The sequence below is a fragment of the Marmota marmota genome, unplaced genomic scaffold, assembly GCF_001458135.2.
Source record: "Marmota marmota marmota unplaced genomic scaffold, marMar, whole genome shotgun sequence".
In the NCBI taxonomy this organism is placed as follows: Eukaryota; Metazoa; Chordata; class Mammalia; order Rodentia; family Sciuridae; genus Marmota; species Marmota marmota.
The window spans coordinates 20,334,814-20,355,677 of NW_026000153.1; the positions used below are offsets into that span (position 1 = coordinate 20,334,814).

The 20,864-nt window shown below is 43.8% G+C and overlaps 1 protein-coding gene and 2 non-coding genes across 5 annotated transcripts; all 3 read right to left on the bottom strand.

The window, feature by feature from the left end:
- Positions 1-11,090: 11,090 nt before the first annotated feature.
- Positions 11,091-20,611, bottom strand: Tbrg4 (transforming growth factor beta regulator 4). 3 transcript variants are annotated; one of them, XM_048786563.1, is made up of 11 exons: positions 19,240-19,784; positions 18,679-19,143; positions 15,922-16,245; positions 15,069-15,240; positions 14,658-14,815; positions 13,975-14,085; positions 13,237-13,381; positions 12,697-12,942; positions 12,377-12,488; positions 12,139-12,253; positions 11,091-11,377 (listed from the first exon to the last, which is right to left on the bottom strand). In XM_048786563.1, the coding sequence occupies exons 2-11, from the start codon at positions 19,090-19,092 to the stop codon at positions 11,276-11,278; spliced, it is 1,899 nt and encodes a 632-aa protein (XP_048642520.1). In that variant the 5' UTR covers positions 19,093-19,143; positions 19,240-19,784; the 3' UTR covers positions 11,091-11,275. The 3 variants fall into 3 exon arrangements, 2 of the variants coding, with proteins under 2 accessions (XP_048642520.1, XP_048642521.1); XR_007341744.1 differs by lacking the exon at positions 11,091-11,377 and having other exon boundaries at positions 12,761-12,942; positions 19,240-20,611; XM_048786564.1 differs by lacking the exons at positions 18,679-19,143; positions 19,240-19,784 and having other exon boundaries at positions 15,069-15,327; positions 15,922-16,084.
- LOC125611576 lies at positions 14,901-15,034 on the bottom strand. The gene has a single exon (XR_007341785.1). It is a non-coding gene; the product is annotated as a small nucleolar RNA SNORA5 (small nucleolar RNA).
- On the bottom strand, positions 15,424-15,559 carry LOC125611578. The gene has a single exon (XR_007341787.1). It is a non-coding gene; the product is annotated as a small nucleolar RNA SNORA5 (small nucleolar RNA).
- Positions 20,612-20,864: the final 253 nt, after the last annotated feature.

Sequence of the window (20,864 nt, forward strand, 5' to 3'; positions counted from 1 at the left end):
AGAATCCTTAAAGATGAAATGAAGGGGAGCGGGTGAGGGATCAGGTGAACAGCATAGCTAGTAGAGCGTCTTCCCAGTAGACGACCTAGGCCTGGCATTTCCTTACCTCAATCTACCAACAGGAGAACCAGGTAGATTTCTTCATTCCCATACAGAGTGAAGGCCTGCTGACACCACCAGCTGAGCATGGCAAGGAGGCATGTTGGAAAACATGCTGCTTTCCTCCCCAACTCTACCCAGAGGCTCCTGGCACAGGGAGAGGGGGTAGGGAACTAGTAAGGGAGATCCCACAACAAAAAGAAACTATCACTAGGTGTGCTGGACATTCCCAGTGATACAAGAGACTGAGGCCAGATGATCACAAGTTCAAGGCCAGCCTCAGAAATTTAGCCAGACCCTGCCTCTAAATAAAAACAATACAAAGGGCCAGGGATGTAGCTCAGTGGTAGAGTATCCTTAGTACTGCAAAGACTAAAAACCCAACCTAAACAAACAAAATGGAGCATATACTTGTACCAGTGAACTCAAACTTGAAATCAACTAAGAGAAAGACAACAGGAAGATCCCTAAACACTTGAGAATTCAATAACACACTTCTAAATAATTCATGGGCCAGAGGAATTATTCAAGGAAAAAAAATTTTTTTGGCATGGAACTAAATGAAAATAAAACCACAAAATATCAAAATATGTACTATGAAGCCAAAGCAGTGCAGGGAAGAATATTTGCAGCAATTATAAGAGAAGAAATGTCTCATGCCAACAATTTGATTTCCTATATCAAGAAATCAGGAAAAGGGGGGCTAAGGATGTAGCTCAGTGGTAATGCAATTGTCTAGTGTGCACAAGGCCTTGGGTTCAATCTCCAAAACTGCCAAAAAAACCAAACCAAACAAAAAATAGAAAAAAGAAAGTAGGAAAGAAGAGCAAAATAAACCAACACAGCAGAAGGAAGGGAAATAGTAAAATAAAGACAGAAATCAATGAATATAAAACAGGAAGATGATAAAAGGAATCAATGAAATAAAAACATGGTTCTTTGAAAAAATATAAAATTGGTTAAAACTCTTGCAAGACAAACAAAAATAAAGACACAAATGACCAATATCAGGAGTGAAATGGGGCTAGTGCTATGAAACCTACAAACATTTTAAGGATACCAAGGGGAATGCTACAAACAATTTGATGTATATAAATTCAACAATTTGTAAGTAATGAACTGATTATTTGAAAATCACAAATTCCCAAAACTCAAAATAGATGAGATAGGTAGCTAATGTCCCATAACTATCAAAGAATTGAATTTGTAATTTCAAATCTCCTCAAAATAAATCAACATGCATGAGTCCCTGGGTTCAAACCCCTGCCCTGAAAAAAAGGGGGGGGTGTGATTGGGTCGGAGGAGCTAGGTTGTTTCCACTAGAAAATTATACCAAAAATTTAAATTGGAATTAAAACCAATTTAAACAATCTCTTTCAGAAAACAGAAGAGGAGGAAACAATTCCTAATTCGTCTTTTTAAGGCAAACAATAGCCCAGCATAATTATTCATGCCTATAATCCCAGCTGTTCAGGAGGGTAAGGCAGGAGAATTTTAAGTTCAAAGCCAGCCTGGGCAACTTAGAGAAAACCAGTCCCAACATATACTAAAAAGGGCTGTTTAAAAAAAAAAAAAAAAGAGGATGTAGCTCAGGGGTACAGCACCCCTGGGTTCAATCCCAGTACCAAAAACAAACAAGGCAAGCAGTATCCTGACATGTACCCCTCAAAAACTCTAGACCAGAATCTCACAAATTTAGGAACAAAAATTCTCAATGCATTACTAGCAAATCAAATTTAGCAATGAATAAAAAGAATATACACCATGACCAAGTAGAATTTATTCCAGGTATGCAAGGCTGGTTCAACACTTGAAAATCCATCAAGTTAATTCATAACACCAATATGTTAAATGAGAAAAATTGGACATGGGAGTGTAGCTCAATGACAGAATGTTTACCTAGCATGTAGAAGGCCCTGGGATGGAGCCCAGCTAGTGGGGTGGTGGTTACATTCCAGTAGAGACTGCTGCCTCCTTCACTGAGAACTCAGCTCCTAGAGTAGGTGTCATGCAGAAGTTTGCCACTGAGCTTAAAGATTCTCTCTGGGGGAAGAGAAGCAGGTTGTATGACAGCTTCTGATCTCTTCCCAAATGCACTGACTTCACTTGTAACAGAGGATGGGGAATCACTCTCAAGAGCAGCAGAGGTTGTGGTGAAAGACCATTGAAAGGTGATTTGTGGATCCATTGAAAACAGCCTGGACTACAGGATGACAGTTCACTGGAGAAAATTGAGGAATAAGAAAACTGAGTGCCCTGGGGTTAGAGAAAATATCAAACACTGACCTCAGAAATTATCCCATCTAACAAGACAGTGTGGATAAGCTTGTAGAGGAACTTAGGCCTCAGAGGATTGTTGAAAGCATTAAAGCAATCAGTGGTGTGTGTCAGTGGCAATTAGTGGAGTTTAATAGCTAGGTGTGGTCAGACAAAAAGGAAGAGAGTCCTACCAGTACTGGTCATCCTAGGGTGACTGTGGGCATACATAAAGCTGCACTCCCCTGAGAAGGAGTATCAGAGACTTAAAGTATGGGGGAGTGGGGATAGAATTAAAAATAATTGGGCAGGCTGGGTAGTGCACACCTGTAACCCCAGGAGGCTGAGGTAGGAGGATTGCATGTTCAACACCAGCCTCAGCAAAAGCTAGGTGCTAAGCAACTCAGTGAGACCCTGTTTCCAAATAAAATACAAAATAGGGCTGAGGATGTGGCTCAGTGATTGAGTGCTCCTGAGTTCAATCCCCAGTACCTCCCCAAACAAAACAAAACAAAATGGACACAACCTAATAAGTTCATTGGGGTTGCAAGATTCAGGACCAATATGCAAAAATCAATTATACTGTATACCAACTTGCAATGAGAAATCCAAAATTGAAATTAAGAAAACAATTCCATTTGCAACAGCATTATAAAATAACAAATGCATGAGGTCCTGGGTTTGATCCCCAGCAATGCAAAAAACCAAGCCAAAACAAAAAGATAAAAATCATAAAATACTTAGGAATAAATTTAAAAGTAGTTCAAAACGTGTACTCTGGAAACTTTAAAATACTGTTGAAAAATTAAAGACTAGATAAGTGGGAAAACATTCCATGTTCATGAATCAGAAGATTTAACATTGTTAAGATGGTAACAATATCCAAGATCTAAAGATTCAGAACAATCCTTATCAGAATTCCAACTAACTTCTTTGTACAAACTGACAAACTCATTCTAAAGTTCTCATGAATTGCAAGAGACCCAGAAGAGCCAACCAAAATAATCCATGGAGAAAAATTCAAAATATAACTATGAAACAGTAGTAATCAAAAGACAATATACCATTGGCAAGAGGATATATAGATCAATGGAAGAAAACTGACATTCCAGAAATAAACCTATATATCCATGGTCAACTGATTTTTGACAAGGATGCTAAGACCATTTAGCAAGGGAAAGAATAACAACACTTGGTTCTGGGACAACTAAGTAATTTCATCCAAAAAAATGAAGTTGACACTTTATATCATATATAAAATTAACTCAAAATCATAAAGGAACAAAAGATAAGAGTGAAAATTATAAAACTCTTAGAAAAAAAGCACAAGGGTAAGTATTTGTGACTTTGGATTCACTAAGGAATTCTTAAAAATGACAAAGTACAAGCAGCCTAAGAAAAAAGACAAGTTGGACTATTTCAAAATTCAAAACTTTTGGGGTTGGGGATATGATATGGCTGAGCACTTGCCTAGTATGCATAGGCTCTGGGTTCCAGTCTTGGCACCAACCTCCCTGCCCCAACAACAAGAAAAACAACAAAAATAACAAACACCCAACCAAATGAAAACAATCCAAAACAATGACAAAATTTAAAACTTTTGAGTCTCAAAGGGTGTCATCAAGAAAGTGAAAATTATAAACTCAAAGAATGGGAGAAAATATCTGGAACTCATATATATATATATATATATTTTTTTTTTCTTTTGTATATATACATGGATTAACACATGCACGCAAGTGCGCTCACATGCACATACACCCACACACACACACACACACACACACACAAGCACTGGGGACATAACCCAGGAGTGCTTTACCACTGAGCCACATCCCAAACCTTTTTTATTTTTTTACTTTGAGACAGAGTCTCGATAACTTGCTTATGGCCTCATTAAATTGCTGAGGCTGGCTTTGAACATGCCATCTTCCTGCCTCAGTCTCCTGAGCTGCTGAGATTATGGGCATGTGCCACTGCTCCCAGATTTTTTATTATTTGAGACAGAATCTCACCAAGTTGTTTAGGTCTTTGCTAAATTGCTAAGGTTGGCCTTGAATTTGCAATCCTCCCACCTTAGCTTCCATAATTTCTGGGATTACAGGTGTGGCTACTGCAGCCAGCAGAATTCATATGTTTGATAAAGAATTTAACAACAAAAAAACTAAAAGACAAACTAACATTAAAAATGGGAAAATAACCTGAATAGGTATTTCTCTAAAAAAGATATGCAAGCCGGGTGCGGTGGTGCATGCCTGTAATTCCAGCGGAAACAGGAGAATCATGAGTTCAAAGACAACCTCAGGGACCTGGGGGTGTGGCTCAGCAGTAGAGCACTCACCTAGCATGTGCGAGGCCCTGGGTTCAATCCCCTGGTACAAAAAAAAAAAAAAGTCAAAATGAACATGGCTAGAATAAAGTCAGGTTACCAGTGTTGCGACTATGGAGAAACTTGAATCTCATACATTGTTAGTGGGAATGTAAAATGGGTACTGCTCCTTCAGAGAACAGATTGGCATTTTCTTAAAAGATTAAACATAGTTACCATAAACTCAACAATTCCACTCCTAAGTATATCTGCAGTAAAGAGGAAGACACATCCACACACAAACTTGCACACAAATACAGCACCAACAGGTGGACACAACCCAAAGGTCCATCAGTGGATGAATGGGTAAGCAAAATGTCTTACAGTTGTCCCTGCATCAGGGGATTGGTTTCAGTGTAACAGGGGTTCACTTGATGCTTTGACTATATCCCTTGTGGCTTTGAAATGTACATTTTTTTTCTTTTTCTCAACCTTCTCTCTGACCTCCTCATTGATCTTCTTTTCCATAACCTACTCCTTCCTGATCTTCTCTTTCCTGATCTCTCCTCCTTAATCTCATTTTCTTTGAGTTACCTCTTTAAAAACCCTCCTTTTCCTGCTAATGGGCAGAATCAGTCTTTGGCACTGGAGTCCCCTGTGTTTCTCCTTTGCTGGGAAAGCAATAAGCCTTATTTTTCCTTTTTCTCAAAACCATGTCCTCATTATTGTATTGGCATTGGGAACAAGGACCAAGCTTTCGGCAACACAGGACTGAGAATACCACATTTTTGAATGCTCATATCCCTTGCTTAAAATGGTAATATTTGCATATGTAACCTGTGTGCATCCTCCCATATACTTTAAATCATCTCTTGATCACTTATAACATCTAATACAAAGTTAATGTATGTAAATAGTTGTTATATGTTTTTGGGCGAATATATAATGACAAGAAAAAGTCTATATATGTGCAGTACAAATGCAATGCTTTTCTAATTCATTTTGTGGTTAGTTGAATCTATAGATGCAGAACCCACAGATACAAAAAGCTAAGTGTAAAAACTATAAATGGACTATTATTTGGTTATAAAATAAATGAATGCTGCTATATGTTAAAACACCAAACTATGTAAATAAACATTATGCTAAATGAAAGAAGTCAGTCACAAAATGCCACATCCTGTAAGATTCCATTCATATTAAAGTTCAGGAGAGGGAAATCTAGAGTCAAAAAGATTAGTGTTGGCTTAAGGCTGTAGGTAGCAGGTGAGCATATTAGGGAAGTAAGTTAAAAGGTACACAGTTTGTTTATGAAGTGACAAAAATATTCAAAAATTGATTGTGGTGAGAGTTGTACATATTTGTGAAGAGACTGAAAAACATTGAATTATTCATTTGAAGTAGGCAAGTGAATGAGAACATTAATCACTAATATTTAACATTCATTATTATTATATAATTTAGCAAAAAACAAATATTATTTAATAAAGTTGTTAAAATAAAAGGTATATAGAAGACATAATATCCTTATTTGCAAAAGATATGACTTTATATATAGGAAATATGAATGATACCACTGGTTACTGGTGACGAATTCTGCTCCCTCACATGTTGAACATTAGGGAAGCATATAAAGCAGGGTTCATTTAAAAAGAGGTAGGTAACAAGGTACAATTCCTGGGTCAGGTTACTTTAGCAACAGGTTGGAGCAGGGGCAGTTTATCTTTTTTTTTTTTAGTTGTAGATGGGCACAATACCTTTATTTTATTTATGTGGTGCTGAGGATCAAACCCAGAGCCTCACTGCATGGGAGACAAGTGCTCTAACACTGAGCCACAACCCCAGCCCAAGGGGCAGGTTATCTTGATAGGGTGGAGGAAAGGCTCAAGGAAGGAATTAACATTTCAATTCCTCCATTCTCTGGATGACCCTTGCCTATCTGCCTGTCTAATTCTGGCTTCCTAAGGAAATAAAAAATGCATAGGACTGGGAATATAGCTCAGAGGTAGAACAATTCCCTACCATATACAAGGCCCTGAGATCTGCAGCACCAAAAATAAAAATTCATAAAATCAGGAAGTTCACATAAAAATCAATCCAATTTCTACACTAATAGTGAACATAAGAACAAATAAACAAGAACACAATAGCATTTACAATCACTCTAAAAAACATGCAGTACTTAAGTATGCTTTTTTTTTTGTACTGGGGATTGAACTCAGGGGTACTTTACTACAGAGCTATATCCTCAGCCCTTTCTATGTTTTATCTTGAGATTTAAGTTATTGAGACTGTTTTTGAACTTGGGATCCTCCTGCCATAGGCTCCCGTCACAGACATTATAGACGTGCCCCAACATACCAGGCTTAGGTATACATTTAACAAAACAAAAACTGAATGACATTGATAAAATGAATCAAAGACTTAAATAAAGAGACACAAGATGTTCAGTAGTCAAGATGTTGCGTCTTCCCAAATTGATCTATAGGTTTAATGCAATTTCTATTAAAATCTCAGTACAGTATTTTTTTCAGGGGGAGGTACTGGGTATTGAACTTAGAGGCATTGGATTACTGAGCCACATCGCCAGCCCATTTGTATTTTATTTAGAGACAGGGTCTCACTGAGTTGCTTAGTACCTTGCTTTTGCTGAGGCTGGCTTTGAACTCCTGATCCTCCTGCCTCAGCCTTCCAATCCACTTAGATTACAGACATGTGCCACCATTCCTGGCCTTTTTTATTCACTTATTTATTCTGTGGACATAGACAAACTTATTCAAAAACTTGAAGGACTGGGGTTGGAGATGTGGCTTGGTGGCAGAGTACTTGTCTAGCATAAGTAAGGCTTGTGTAAGGCTTGGATTTGATCTCCAGCACTGTAAAACAGAACAAAAACTTGATAGAAAGGCTTAGGATATAGTAGGGCTAAAACAAGCTTTAAAAATGTAATCAAAGGGCTCATTCACTCTACCCAATCAAGGCCTATTTTACAGCTACAGTAATCAAGAACACGTGATGATGCAGGTAACAGATCAACAGCACAAAAACTCAGCAACAAACATACACAAATGTGCCAAATTGACTCCCCCCCCCTCCAGTACTAGGGATTGAGCCAAGGGGCATTCTACCACTGAACTACATCCTTCACTCTCTCTTTTTTTTTTTTAACCTCAAACAAGGTCTGGCTAAGTTGCTGAGCTGGCCTCAAACTTGCAATCCTCCTGCCTTAACCTCCCTAGTTGCTGATATTACAGGTGTGCACCACATTCCTGGTCCCAATTGACTTTTTTTTTTTTTTAATAGAAAGAAAGATTTATTTTAAGGATAGAACAGAAATAGATTTCTCTTAAGGGGCCCCAGAGCTGTATGTCTGAGGAAGTGGGGCTATCCTGCCCTTTTTACACATTTTAGATTTCCTTTGTTCTCACACTTTCTCCTCCCTCCAACCTGCCTACTTGACTAGTGACCAAAAGGTGGGCCAAAAGGTGGAGTGATCTAAGGGCAGGAATATGTAGCTGCCAAGAGGGTACCTGCAGGAAAAGAGCAACCCAGGGGGCATTCTTTAGCAATCCCTTGCAGGGAGGAACGATTTCTTGGAGGCAGGTAACTTCATAATAGGCTGCAGGAGGGAATTAACATTAGCATTTATTACCTCTTGAATCAGCAACACCCTCTTTTCTGACCCAATCATTCATTATGTACACTGACTGTCCTCCCACCCACAGAAGGGAACCCTTACTGCTGGTAAGGGAAAATGGATGATGACTACCCTGGTTGCTTTGAGCTGAGAAGGGGTGATGTGGAGCAAGCAGTTTGGGTTACCCTTTTAGGAATGTTTTGGATCAGTAGACAGGTTCATAGCAAGTCGTATTTAGAAGTAACAGGTTGTAAAGTCATCTGAGAGGTGGGTGCTTCTCAATGATGATCTCGGTGGGACTGGAGATGAGAATGAGGGCCAAATCCCATTTCCCTGATGGGAAGATTGAACACCTGAGAAACGCTGAGGCAAGTGTAGAAAGGATATTTAAAGGATAGAACAGAGATGGACTTCTCCAAAACGAAGGGGCCCCAGAGCTGTGTCCCTCAGTTGACTTTTTTGGGGGGTTACCAGGGATTGAACTCAGGGGCACTCAAACACTGAGCCATATCCCTAGCCCTATTTTGTTTTTTATTTAGAGATAAGGTCTCACTTAGTTGCTTAGTGCCTCGTTTTTTTGCTGTGGCTGGCTTTGAACTCACTGCCCGCTTTGCCGGACGCCCAAATGACTTTTTTTTTTTTAATTAAACTTTGTTTAGGTGCTGATAGAGCTTTACTTTTGCTTATTAAATGTGGTGCTGAGACTCAAACCCAGTGCCTCACACATGCTAGGCAAGCACTCTACCACTGAGCCACCACCCCAACTGACTTTTTGAAGTGGAAAAACATGTCAATGGGAGAGGATAGTCTTTTTTTTTTTTTTTTTTTTTTGTGGTACTAGGGGTTGAACTCAGGAATTACACATGGTAGGCAAGTGCTCTATAACTGAGCTACATACATTCCCAGCCCTTCACTAAACTTTGACACAGGGTCTTGCAAGTTGTCAACATTAGCTTCAAACTTGTGATCCTCCTGCCTCAACCCCACCCCCTCAGCTGCTGTGATTACAGGTATACACCACCATGCCTAGATGGCTTTTTCAACAAATGGTCCTGAGTAGTTGGAAATCGAGAGGTAACAAAAACTTCTCAATTTGGGAGCTGAGTTAGGAGGTTTGCGAGTTCAAAGTCAGCCTCTGCAAAAGTGAGGCGCTAAGGCAACTTGGTGAGACTCTGTCTCTAAATAACATACAAAATAGGGCTGGGGATGTGGCTCAGTGGTTGAGTGACCCTCGAGTTCCATCCCTGATACCAAATCGACAACAACAAAACAATTTAAGACTCACAAAAATTGTGCAAATTAAGTTTCTCCATTTGGAGAAAACTTCAGTACATCCTCAAAACGGATCATGGAATTAAAAGTAAAATATAAACTATTAACACTCTTAGGAAAATAACTGAAAAAGTTTCCAAGACCTATACGGGTATGTGAGTAAATGTTGTGGTCAAGCCATATCATGGGATATAGAGCTACACAGCTCTGGGGCTGGGGTTGTGGTCAGTGGAAGAGTGTTTGCCTAGCACATGTTGAGACACTGGGTTCAAACTTCAACACCACATAAAAATAAATAAAGGTATTGTGTTCATCTAACAACAACAACAGAAAAAAAAAAAAAAGAAAAAAAAAAAAGAGCTGCACAGCTCTAAGCAACACAAAGAAATGAGTTATCAGCATATGCAATGATATGAATGAAATCTTGAGAATTCATATTTCTCTAAATCTAAGTCAAAATTGTGTGATCCCCTTTAGGGGATGGCTTTGTGATCCTCCTGCCTCAGCCTCTCCAATCCACTGGGATTACAGGTGTGTGCCATCTCACCTGGCTAGGGGTAGCATTCTTAGGATGACAAAAGAGTAGTAATAAAGGCTCATGGTTGCAGATGGTTGAGGACAAGAGTTGTCCTATGGCCAATGTGATGATGAGAACAGCTAGCCTGACTTCTGCTTATGTCAGTATTACAGTAGGCCCTTGTCATCCAGTTCTATTAGAGGGAAACATCTGAGTGTTTCTTAATAACTATATGGTGCCCCAATTACCTCAAAATAAAAACCAGTGGCCCCAAGTGGTGGACAGGACAAATACTTATTTTCTTTGATGGAATGGGTTGAGGTGGGGAGAAGTGGTGAGTGGGTTCACCCAATGGCTAGAGGAGACCCACACCACCCACACCCTCTTCAGGTTGGCTCTGCCAATGGGAGTTTCTATTGTTAGTAGAAAGGTACACACCCTAGTGCTTCTCAGCATAAAGGAGGATGCCTCAGGACCCCATCTGGGCAGATGGTTTCCAAAACGGTAGCATAAGGCTTCAGTCAGGGCCTCCCACGTATCTACCCAGCCCTCACATCACCTGTCACCACAAGCCATCACAAGTGGACCTTCCACTTATCTAAGTGTGTAACAAGGGGTGACAGGGAGCCTCCCAGGTAGTCAGGCTGGGTCAAAAGCCCAGCTATGCACTAAAAACTCAATTGACTTCCTCTGGGAAGCTTCTTATCCCTGGAAATTCTTAATTCTAGGACTCTACCTGTTCACAGGGGTTGGTCACAGGCCCCCAGGCAGTAATAAGCAGGCACATGTGGATGCACACACACTACAGTAAGGGTCCCCAAAAAGAAGCTGGGACAGGCAGCAGGCAAAGACACCTGAGATCTGAGCCCTAGGTGTTCTGTCTTTCAAGTCAACTCTCCTTTGCTGGGCTCTATGCCAAGCCCCGAAGAGCCATTTCTTGCCTTCCAAAGCAGGCAGGTAGCGGAGGAGAGGAGAGGGACAAAGCCTGGAAAACCACCTGGTTCTGAACACCAAATTTAAAATTTATTAGCCATGAGATTCCTGGGAGCTACAGGCCACTCCCCAAAAGTCATACACTGAGACAGTTCATCCTCAACGGTGCCAGTTCTTGCCTACCCAGCATTCACTGCTGGGCCTCTGGGCAGTCAGCCTGTGTGCATGTAGTGTCCAGACTGATGGGGACAGGTCACTTAGCCAGTTCCTCTGCTACTGCTTTGCGCATCTTGTCCTTGAGGTAGGCACCTTTCTGCCATTCAGACTTGAGTTCCACCCATTCATAGTATGGGACCTGGAGGGAAGCAGAAGGAACAGGTCATAAGGGCTGGAGGACCATTCATGTCTCTTGGTTCTACCTGCTGCCTTCATACTGACCCCTTACCCTTGGGTTAGTATTGGTGAATGACATCTCTGCATACATACTCCTCAGCCCCCAAGGCCTTAGGGAAGAGGCCAAGGAGCTACAGGTTGTGAATGAAGAGAGCCCTATGAGTTTCTGAATTTTAAAGGGTTATTTGAAAAACCAAATGACCTGCCCAAAGAAGAAAACATGATAGAACCCGTAGGCAGTCCTTAAAAGCACGCATTTACTCTCTGGCTCTTTATCAGCATCTTCTAGTTTCAGTCAAGATTTTCCAGTACTCTAGCCAGGCCTGGGCCTGTGTTTTCCTGTTCTGACTGCAGTGGAACTCTATGTAGTCACATAATAACATCATTGGACAGGTCTGCGGGTCTTACCTTTTCTGAGAACCAACCCTGACAAGAAAGGCAGACAGCAGCTCCAGTACCCACTCTGATTCTCAATAGTTGTGTAGCCTTCTGAGCTTCACTTCCTCATCTGTAAATGAGATGCCCAGCCCTACCCACCTCCAAAGCTAAAATGGGAGGCTTGATGGCATTCCAGATGTACCCTAGGGGCCAAGCTCTAGCTTCTAAGACTTGGCAGGGATAGGGGAGAGAGGTTGGTGGCCTAGGCATCTGTCTATATCCTTCCAGCTGTAGGCCGGCTCTTCTCCTTGTACAGAAGGGACCACACTCCCAATCAGTACTCACATCCACCAACAGGAAGCCTGCAGCCAGCATGTGGCGGCGAGCCAGGACAAAGCGGCCCAGCAAATCCTTGCTTCGGCTATTGAAGTTGGGAAATTCCCAGCGCAGGAAAGCAACCCTGGCAGGAAGAAGGATGACTGATAAGGGCTGCTCTCAACTCCTTGGAGGAAAGAGAGAGACCGGTCCGTGTATATAGCCCAAGAGCTGTGGATGTATTTACTGGAGATTCCTGGCCACCTACCTTTTAGCCCCCAGTGGCAGTGGCTGGCTCCCAACTGGCTGGGCAAGGTGAGGTGCAACAAAGTCCCTCAGGGGCAGAAACTGGCCATCAGCATCCAATAGTACCTCAGCATCTGGTAAGAAGTGTGGATGAGAGTCTGCTGGGACTGTCACCTCCTCAGAGACCACCCCCTCAGAAACCATCCCTACAATGTGGAAACAGGGGAGTAGGGGGCACTGCAATTCTGTGGGATGCTCCTTGCAGCAGAGAAGGGTTAGAACAATTTTAACTGCTAAGAGTTGGGAAGAGTCAGGCTCTTTGCCAGCTGAGAGAGCCCTTACCCAGCACCCAGCCGTATCGAGTGGCCACCTCAAGGCAGCCCCGCTCAGAGCTTCCCAGCAGCACCTTCAGTGTTTCCTGTAGTTCCTTTTGTAAGGGGGTCATCTTCTTGTCAGGGGCAGAAGGCTTGGAGGCCAAGGCTGAAGCTGGCAGGAGGGGGCCCTTGTAATCGGGGTGCTCCAGCAGGGCGGTGGCATTGATGTGGAGCAGCTTCTGGAGGGTGCTCTGGTCCTTTAGACACTTGCCCTCTGGGGGATGAGAAGCAGGTAGGTTAGGGCCAGGAGGAACAGATATGGAGGTTGAGAGAGAACCTAAATGGGAGGATAGTGGCTCCCTACCCAGCCTTGGACCTAGTGCTCTGGGTTGGGGCCAGCAGAGTTAAGGTCTTTGGGTCACCTGCAGGGAATGATGGAGAAGCCCTGGAGGTGTGCTCTGGCTTCCTCCTATCATTACTGCAATTTCTTACCTAGCTCTAGGTAGGCAAATCAGGCAGCCTCCCAGCTGCAGCAGTGCAGTAGGTTATGGGTGGGGAAATATCTCACCTAGAAATCTTGTGTGAAATCCAGGATTGAGAACAGCTTGTAGCTCCACCTCCTGCACCTGCTGCAGCACACAGAGTGCCCACACTAGGTCCACCTGTAGGGTTGGCTCCAGGCTTGCAAGTGCAGATTCTAGCCTCTCATGTACCTGGATGAGGACAGGGTGTGGCAGGGAAAGTTGGCCTTGCCTAGGGACTGCTACATGCAAGTGCAGACAGCAGCCAATGACCTTGTCTTGACCTATAACACTGTAGCCAGGGAAGGCCACTGGGAGCAAGAGCTGGACCCTGGCCAGAGGTACCAGAGCTTATCAGACAGTCCCCAGTAGTGTCCCAGGAAGCCTGGGCTCAAACTTGGTCTGGTGGTTTCTGTGACGTCTCAGGTCTTTCTAAAAAGTCCTTTGCCCAATAGCTGGTGCACTTAGTCCACATAGGACACTCCCCACCCCCAACTTTCCAATGCCAAGCCTTCTCAGAATCTCTGTACAGGACTACTGAAGCCCCGGAGGGCATCAGCAGCAGTGTGTTGAAAGGTGGTACACTGAGAAAGAAGCGAGGGAGTCATCATAGGACAACATGAGATTTTGTGTCTATTTTCAAAAGGTCCCTGGAATGCCATTCCTCTTCTAACCCACCCAGTGTCAGGGGTCATGGTCCCTCCCCTTTCACCCAGTGGTAGTTCAGAACCAATAGCTAGGAGATGGCAGGGAGAGGTTAATGGGTAGTGAGTAGAAGCCCATACCAGGTTGAAGAATTGATCCTCTTTTTCTGGGTGGAAGTTCAAACGGGCAAAAGCCAGAAGCATGCTGCACAGGTGAGGCAGGGTAACATTCTGGGCTCTGTCCAAGATGTGCTGAACCATGCAGAGACAGCAGAAGGACAGGATGAAGTCTGAGTGAAGACTAATCCTCCAGAGGCAGCTGGAGGACCCTATCCCAGGCTAACGAACTCTCACCACTCACACAGGGCCAGACCCTTCTCCAACCAGCAGCAGCTGTCCATAGAGGATAGGGACATCTAGAAACTACCTCCCTGATGATGGCTTTAGAAATACTCTATCGGAACACTTGGTTTAGACTGGCTGCATCTTTCCCTGCAATTCCATCTGGGGCAGTCAGTAACTAGGAAGAGTTAAGGATTCTCAGCCTCGCCCTCTGCTTTCCTTGCTACTGCTGCCTCAAGATGAATGCAACCACAACAATCAACAACACAGTTAACAGCTCTCAAATATATATACTTTTTTTTATCACTACACATCTAGTTCCAGATTTGCTAAAAAGTAATAAATCTGAATTTACCACCTAAAAATGAATGTTTTGGATTAGCTTTGTTTCACTAATTAAAACAATGTCTCCCAACAGAGGCCTAAGGAGCCAGTTTCTAAATTGGGTCAGACTTTGGGCCCTGAAGTCGGCCCCAGCTCACCTGGGCAAAGGCTTCAAACAGGGGCAGGTTGAGCCACTTGAGGAAGGCGAAGGACTTGGTGCACCGGGCTACCTCACCAGATGTCAGGTTGGGCATGAGTGACAGGAGGTCAGCAGCCAGGCGCTGGGACACTTGTGTCTGGTGGAAGCTGAGTTTGCCTGAGTTTGCAGATCACAAGGCTTAGCTGGGGAAACCAGCAACTACCCACTCTGCCACTTTGTTCACACTTGAGGTCTAGGGGTTTGTTGTCTGTGACCAAATTTATCCCTGAGCCTAGTCAAAGGGAACAGGGCCCATGAGTCACAATGTTTCTGTGGCAGCCTTCTGGGCCAGTGCCTATCATGGGTAGAATAAGCACTGAATTTGACAAAGCTGCAGGTGGCTCCTTGCCAGGGCTTCTACCCTCCTCACCGTAGGCATAAGCCAGGTCCAGAAGCATGCCTTTCGTCAGCGGGAGGGGCTTCTGTACCAAGTGGTAGGAGATGGCCCGCAGCAAGGGCACCGACCGCCGGCTCTGAGCTGCCAGCGTCATTAGCACCTTCCGCAACTCGTCAGGGCCAAACTGCTCCACCAGCTCCAGGCACTGTCAACCACAGTCGCGCAGGGGTCAGCTTGATGGCCTGAGGTGGCAGGGATGAGCTGGGGGCAGGGGTCCCATCCAGTGCAGTCCCTGTGAGACAGCAACTGGGCCTGAGCTACTCAACACAGGCCCATCTAGGCAGGGCCTGCCTCCTCCCCTGCCTCAGGGACTCCTGGACCCAGAGTATCATGTCCGCAGCCAAACTTATCCCCATGTCCCAGAGTAGGGGACACAGGGCCCATGAACAGCGTGACTTGCTGTAGCAGCCATCTGGGCCAGCCCCCACCATGAGAAGATGGGAGCTGAATTTGACTTGACTGCAAGGAGAGAGTGGGTGGGGGACACAGCACCTCTGGGAGAGTTCTTCCAGAAGCTGGGCTATTGTGCAAGGGCTGGCCCAGGACACCCGTGTTAACTTCTGGAACTATCTCTCATGCCTTTCAATATCATGTAGGTGGGAGAAATAGGAAAAAGACAGATGCAATCAAAGGAAGTAGCTTATATTAGGAGTAGTGTGTGGGTGGTGCTGAATTAATGTCATAGAGTAACTACCTGCTCTCTGGAACCCTCTGGTCCTTCCTTGTGAGACATCTGAGACAGAAGTTTCTAGGGCTCCTGTCCCAGTGCACAAGTCCAAAGTCCCCAGGGAGGCAGGCCAGGGGCAGCATGCTCTCATTCCCATACCTTGTCTTCCAGGCGGTTCATCAATGACTCTGAAAGGTGCCCTGCCTTCATCATGATGGCCACAACTGTGCGGCCATCTTCAATCTCTGTCCAGCGCCTCTCTAGGTGCACCAGCAACTCAGCCAGCAGCTCTTTGGAATGCTGCTCTTGCATGGAGGCAGCGCATGACTCAGCCAGGAAGACCAGGTGCTTGTATTTGAGCCTCCGCAGGCGCCAGCGCACCTCTTGCTCCACTGACTGCAGTTCCTTAGAGGTCCCGGGGAGTGCCAAAATGTATAAGCTCCGCAGCAGCTTCACAAGAGTCCCATGCCAGACTGTGGCTATCTGGACAGAGAAAGGAAAAGGGTAATCACATATGTCACCCCAGAGATTCTGCGTCTGGGGTGGTAGCTGCCATTCCAGGAATATTTACTAAAACTCTTCAGAGAACAGCACCTGTCCTGCTCTAACAGGGCCTGGCACCTATCCCTGATGGGCTTGCTTCCTGAAACTAATAAATCAAGAGTTTCTGTTCAAGATAGGTAATGTAGTTTGCATGCAAGAACTCTTTGAGTGGTAAGAGAAATTCTCTAAGTTTCCCTAACATAGAGCTGACCTGATGTGGCTGATTCAATAGAAACCATGTTCCACCTCCCCTGTTGTGTACTGTGCAGACTTGTAGATCCAAACTGTAAGCAGAGCATGTCAAGAATAAGGTCAGAGCTGGGCATGGCGGCACATGCCTCTAATCCCAGTGGCTCGGGAGGCTGACAGGAGGATCATGAGTTCAAAGCCAGCCTCAGCAACAGTGAGGAGCTAAGCAACTCAGTGAGACCCAGTCTCTAAATAAAATACAAAATGGGCTTGGGACATGACTCAGTGATCAAGTGCCTGAGTTCAATCCCTAGTATGGGGAAGTGGGGTGGGGGGGGGGGGAGAGACTAAGGTTAGAAAGTATGGGTCTGATTTGATAGCAAAGAAGGCAGCACTTTAGACTTTCTAATGTCAGTCTTGTCCACAACTCATTACTTTTACTTACAATGCCAAACTTCAACCCTTAAAACTTCACTTCAACATAGTAATCACTTGTTTCTAATTAATGTAATAAGTGGAAGAAATGACATCCTGAAAAACAACAGGGATAGGGCTCAAGTGTATCATTACCCCATATCCTCTAGTAGAGTGACTTAAGCCTGGGAGCCTCTTGATTACCTCAGAGGCAGGTATTCCCTGATACATGAAGGTTCACAGGAAAAGTCTTAAGACAGGTGAGTTAAACAAACCAACAAACCAAACCCCTCCAATCCCAGTAACCACTATGCCTTGACAACTCTCAAATGTCGAGGTATCCTAGGAAAGATAAGTTGACCCGATCACCAGCAGAAAACGGGCTCCCTCTGCCTCTGTTGCTGGTGCCCATCTCATTTCTGAAGAGGCCAACTCTGCCCCATGCAAGAAGTGACTCAAGGTCTCACAGAGTTAAGGAGTCAAAAGGTCAATGAGGTCCAGACCTCATCCTCATGGAAGATGGTAAAACAAGCATGGCTACCATTTCCTGTGCTCAGTGTCTTCACATCAACTCCTTAGCTCATTTCTTTACCTGTGAAAGGGTTACATAAACCACCTATGAAATGAAGTAAGCTAGGAACAGAATAGCTGCAATCTGAAAGGTTGGGGAAGAAGAACAAAGTACTTCATTATAGTCTCACATAAGGTCCAGGTATCTGCATCTTTCTGGTATCCTGTGGAAAATTTTCTGAAAGCAAGCATTGTTACTATTTACAGTACAAACAATCTATTTCCATGTTGTTACTGCCTTACAATTTTTCCAATGTTTAGTTTGTTAAAAGATTTGTTTCAATCAAGTGTGTGAAAAACATTCAATAAGTAACAATTAAAACTACAGAACAAGAAAGGACCTATGGAATTAATCTTATGACTGTGTGCTTGTACCTGAACTCAGTACACACAGTGCAAGCACACTGTACATAACTAATTAAAACAAAAGTGCTAATTAGTTATACTGTCCTAATTCATGGGAAAACCAGCTATACTGCATTATAATGATTTAAAAACCTTCAGCTTCATATATTCAATATTCAGCACAACCCTTTCCTCATCATGTATGACAACTGGGCACACGGTTTCAGTGCCTGAGTACCTCCTTTCCAGCAGATTATGTATGGCCAGTTTGGAGAAGATAGGAATTATATTTCTTTTTTTTTGCTATGGAGCCCAGGGAAGCACTATGTGAAGGGCCCTTTCCTTATATAGAGCAGAAACTGGTTTTCTGAAATAAGGTGCTACTCCTGAGAGTCACATAAATGGGCCTTGTCTCTTCTCTGTGCTCATCCTTTCAAAGTATGAATGTGGCTAGGTTACACTGAGGCCCAGCTTAAACTTTAGGGCCATCCATTGGTTATATTGCATCTCCTCCAGCCTCAACAGTAGTGTCCAGTCAGCACCCAGACACTGGGAATTGAATTGGGAATGTAAATCAATGCAATATGTGAAGGGAGAAAGCACTAAAGGAAATGAGAAGAATCAGGCTTGTTTACTATACTTGTTTCTGTGTGTTTGGTTGCCTGTCTATAAAATGATGATAGAAATATATACCTACCAAGGTTATTATAAGGATAAATGCAGAAAGCACATAAAAGTACTTGAAATTTAGAAAAAGAACCACCACAAGATGCTTGGGGGGGGGGGCTGTCTATCACTGGTGCCTCTGGCTACTGTCCCTTCCTCTAAGCCCTCAAACAACATGTTTGCACCCACCTGACTACTGACTAGATGAAGAAGTTGCTGAAAGCGAATATCCTGTATGAGCAAGGCCTTGTCTTCTGGCTTCTCGGATAGCAGATGAGAAAGGCGGATAAGTATGAGGGCCGCATGACTGTGGTGCAGGCTCTGATCACCACCAACCAGCTCTAAGAGCTCCTGTGGACTGGTGGCCTTCTCGATGAGCTGGTCTATCTCTTGGCGCTCTGGGTAAGGAGTAAACACTTGATCCTTTTCTACCAACTCTGTCAAGGAACCTGGAGAGTGGGAACTGTGTGAGATGGCTGAGAAGGTCAAAGTCTTATGGGCTGTCCTGGCAAGTCTCAGTCGACTAACTGGAGCCATAGCAGGGGATAAGCGAGTGGCTTCTCTCAGGAGGTATGTGCATTGTTTCACTAGGCGGGCTGCCATTATGGCCTGGGAGTACAGGAGATAAGACTCCTAGCAAATGATTCCAAAGCCCTGAGGAAAAAAAAAGAGAAGAAGGTCCTAGAGTAGCAGATCCTGACCCATAAATTCAGGAGAAAAACATGACAAATGACATGAAATCACACTTACCCTCTCCCTAAAACCAGCCTTAATCTTTCTCCTTTTCGACTATCCATGTGTGAGATAGTTTTCTCTCTCTCTGTAGCACTGGGGATTAAACCCAGGGGCACTTTATCATGAGCTAAATTCTCAAACTTTTTTTGGATTTTGAGGTAGGGACTTGCTAACTTGCCCAAGATGCTCTTAAACTTGTGATCCTCTTCCTGAGCCTCCTAAGTAGCTGGGAGTACAGGCACTTGCCACAATGCCCAGCTCTGAGACAGTACTTTCTGAAGTAACACCTCAGAGGGCTTTTGTTTCAGTACATAATGTCATCAAATATCAAAACTCAGAAGCCTGTAAAGCACTGGTTGTGCTTTAAAATTACCTGCTTGGTTAACAATTCAGACTACCAGGTCCTGCCCAATACTTCCTGATTGGGAATCTCTACAGGTAAGGCTGAGAGAGCATTAATCCCCCCATCTCCCACCACAAGGTTACCAGGATTAAGAATTACTGGTTTGGAGAATGATCCTGGAAAACTCACTTTCCTAAAGCTTTTGTGGATATATTTTAACAATCCAGACAAGGGAGTGAGTTCCCCCAAACCAAGGGAGACTGGAGTTCCCTTCCCTCAATTTCTAAGAACAAAACTTCTGAATCACAAAAATCATTCCTAACATGGCCCCAAATTATCTTCCTAGCTTTATCTCATCTCCCCATTACCCAAGGCCTTATTCTAATCAGGTTTTGCACTTTCATTCTACCCTGCAGGCTTGCTATTCCTCATCATAGGGCCCATCAAAAAACACTTCATTTTTCCAAGCCCCACAAAATGTCAACTTCTTTCAAGAACCTGTTTCATACCCTTATGATGTTACTTTTAACAATTCTGCCAGTCTTGCTCCCTAGGGTGACTGAATAACCTGGCTAAGATATGTAATGGGAGCCTTGCTTCTGCCCAAACAGAAAGCACCTTTTATTTTCTTCTACTTCCTGGACTTCAGTATATGGCTGTAAAATTTTATTTTCACACGAGCAATTATTGCAGCTGTAAAAAGCTTAACTTAACTCTACATAAGGGGAAAAAATATCAGGTACAGAAAAGAGCGTCTGCTCAAGCCCCACTTTTACCACTTTTAATCCAGGCACTGTGAGGGAGGCGCTGGAAAATCTTTCCAGTTTTTAAGATAATTCTAAAAGCTGTTTGGAGAAGGGAAATAAGACCAGAAGCCGCACTTAGGCTTAGGCAAATATCAACTCGGAAGTCTGCTGCTCAAATATAGCCATACGAAAATCGACTCGTTGGGGACACCAAGGGTCAACGCAGGAAGGAAGCACCTTCCAGGCCCGGCCTCGTGGACGCCACAGGCAGAAGGGGCGCATGCGCACTCGCCAGCTTGTACCGAGCAGGCAGCCGTCGAGCCCACCGCGTTCAGCCCCCTGCCAGCCTNAAAAAAAAAAAAAAAAAAAAAAAAAAAAGGGCGGGGGTTGGGAGCAGAACTGGTTTAAGATATGCAGGCTCAAACCAAAGACCAGACGCACGTACCGTGTTTTCTTTTTACGGAAAACGTACCACGTACCGTGTTTCTTCCGTGTGAGAAGGTGGACGCGAGGGCTTGAGCTGATGAAGCACCCTTAGGACTTGAGGTTCC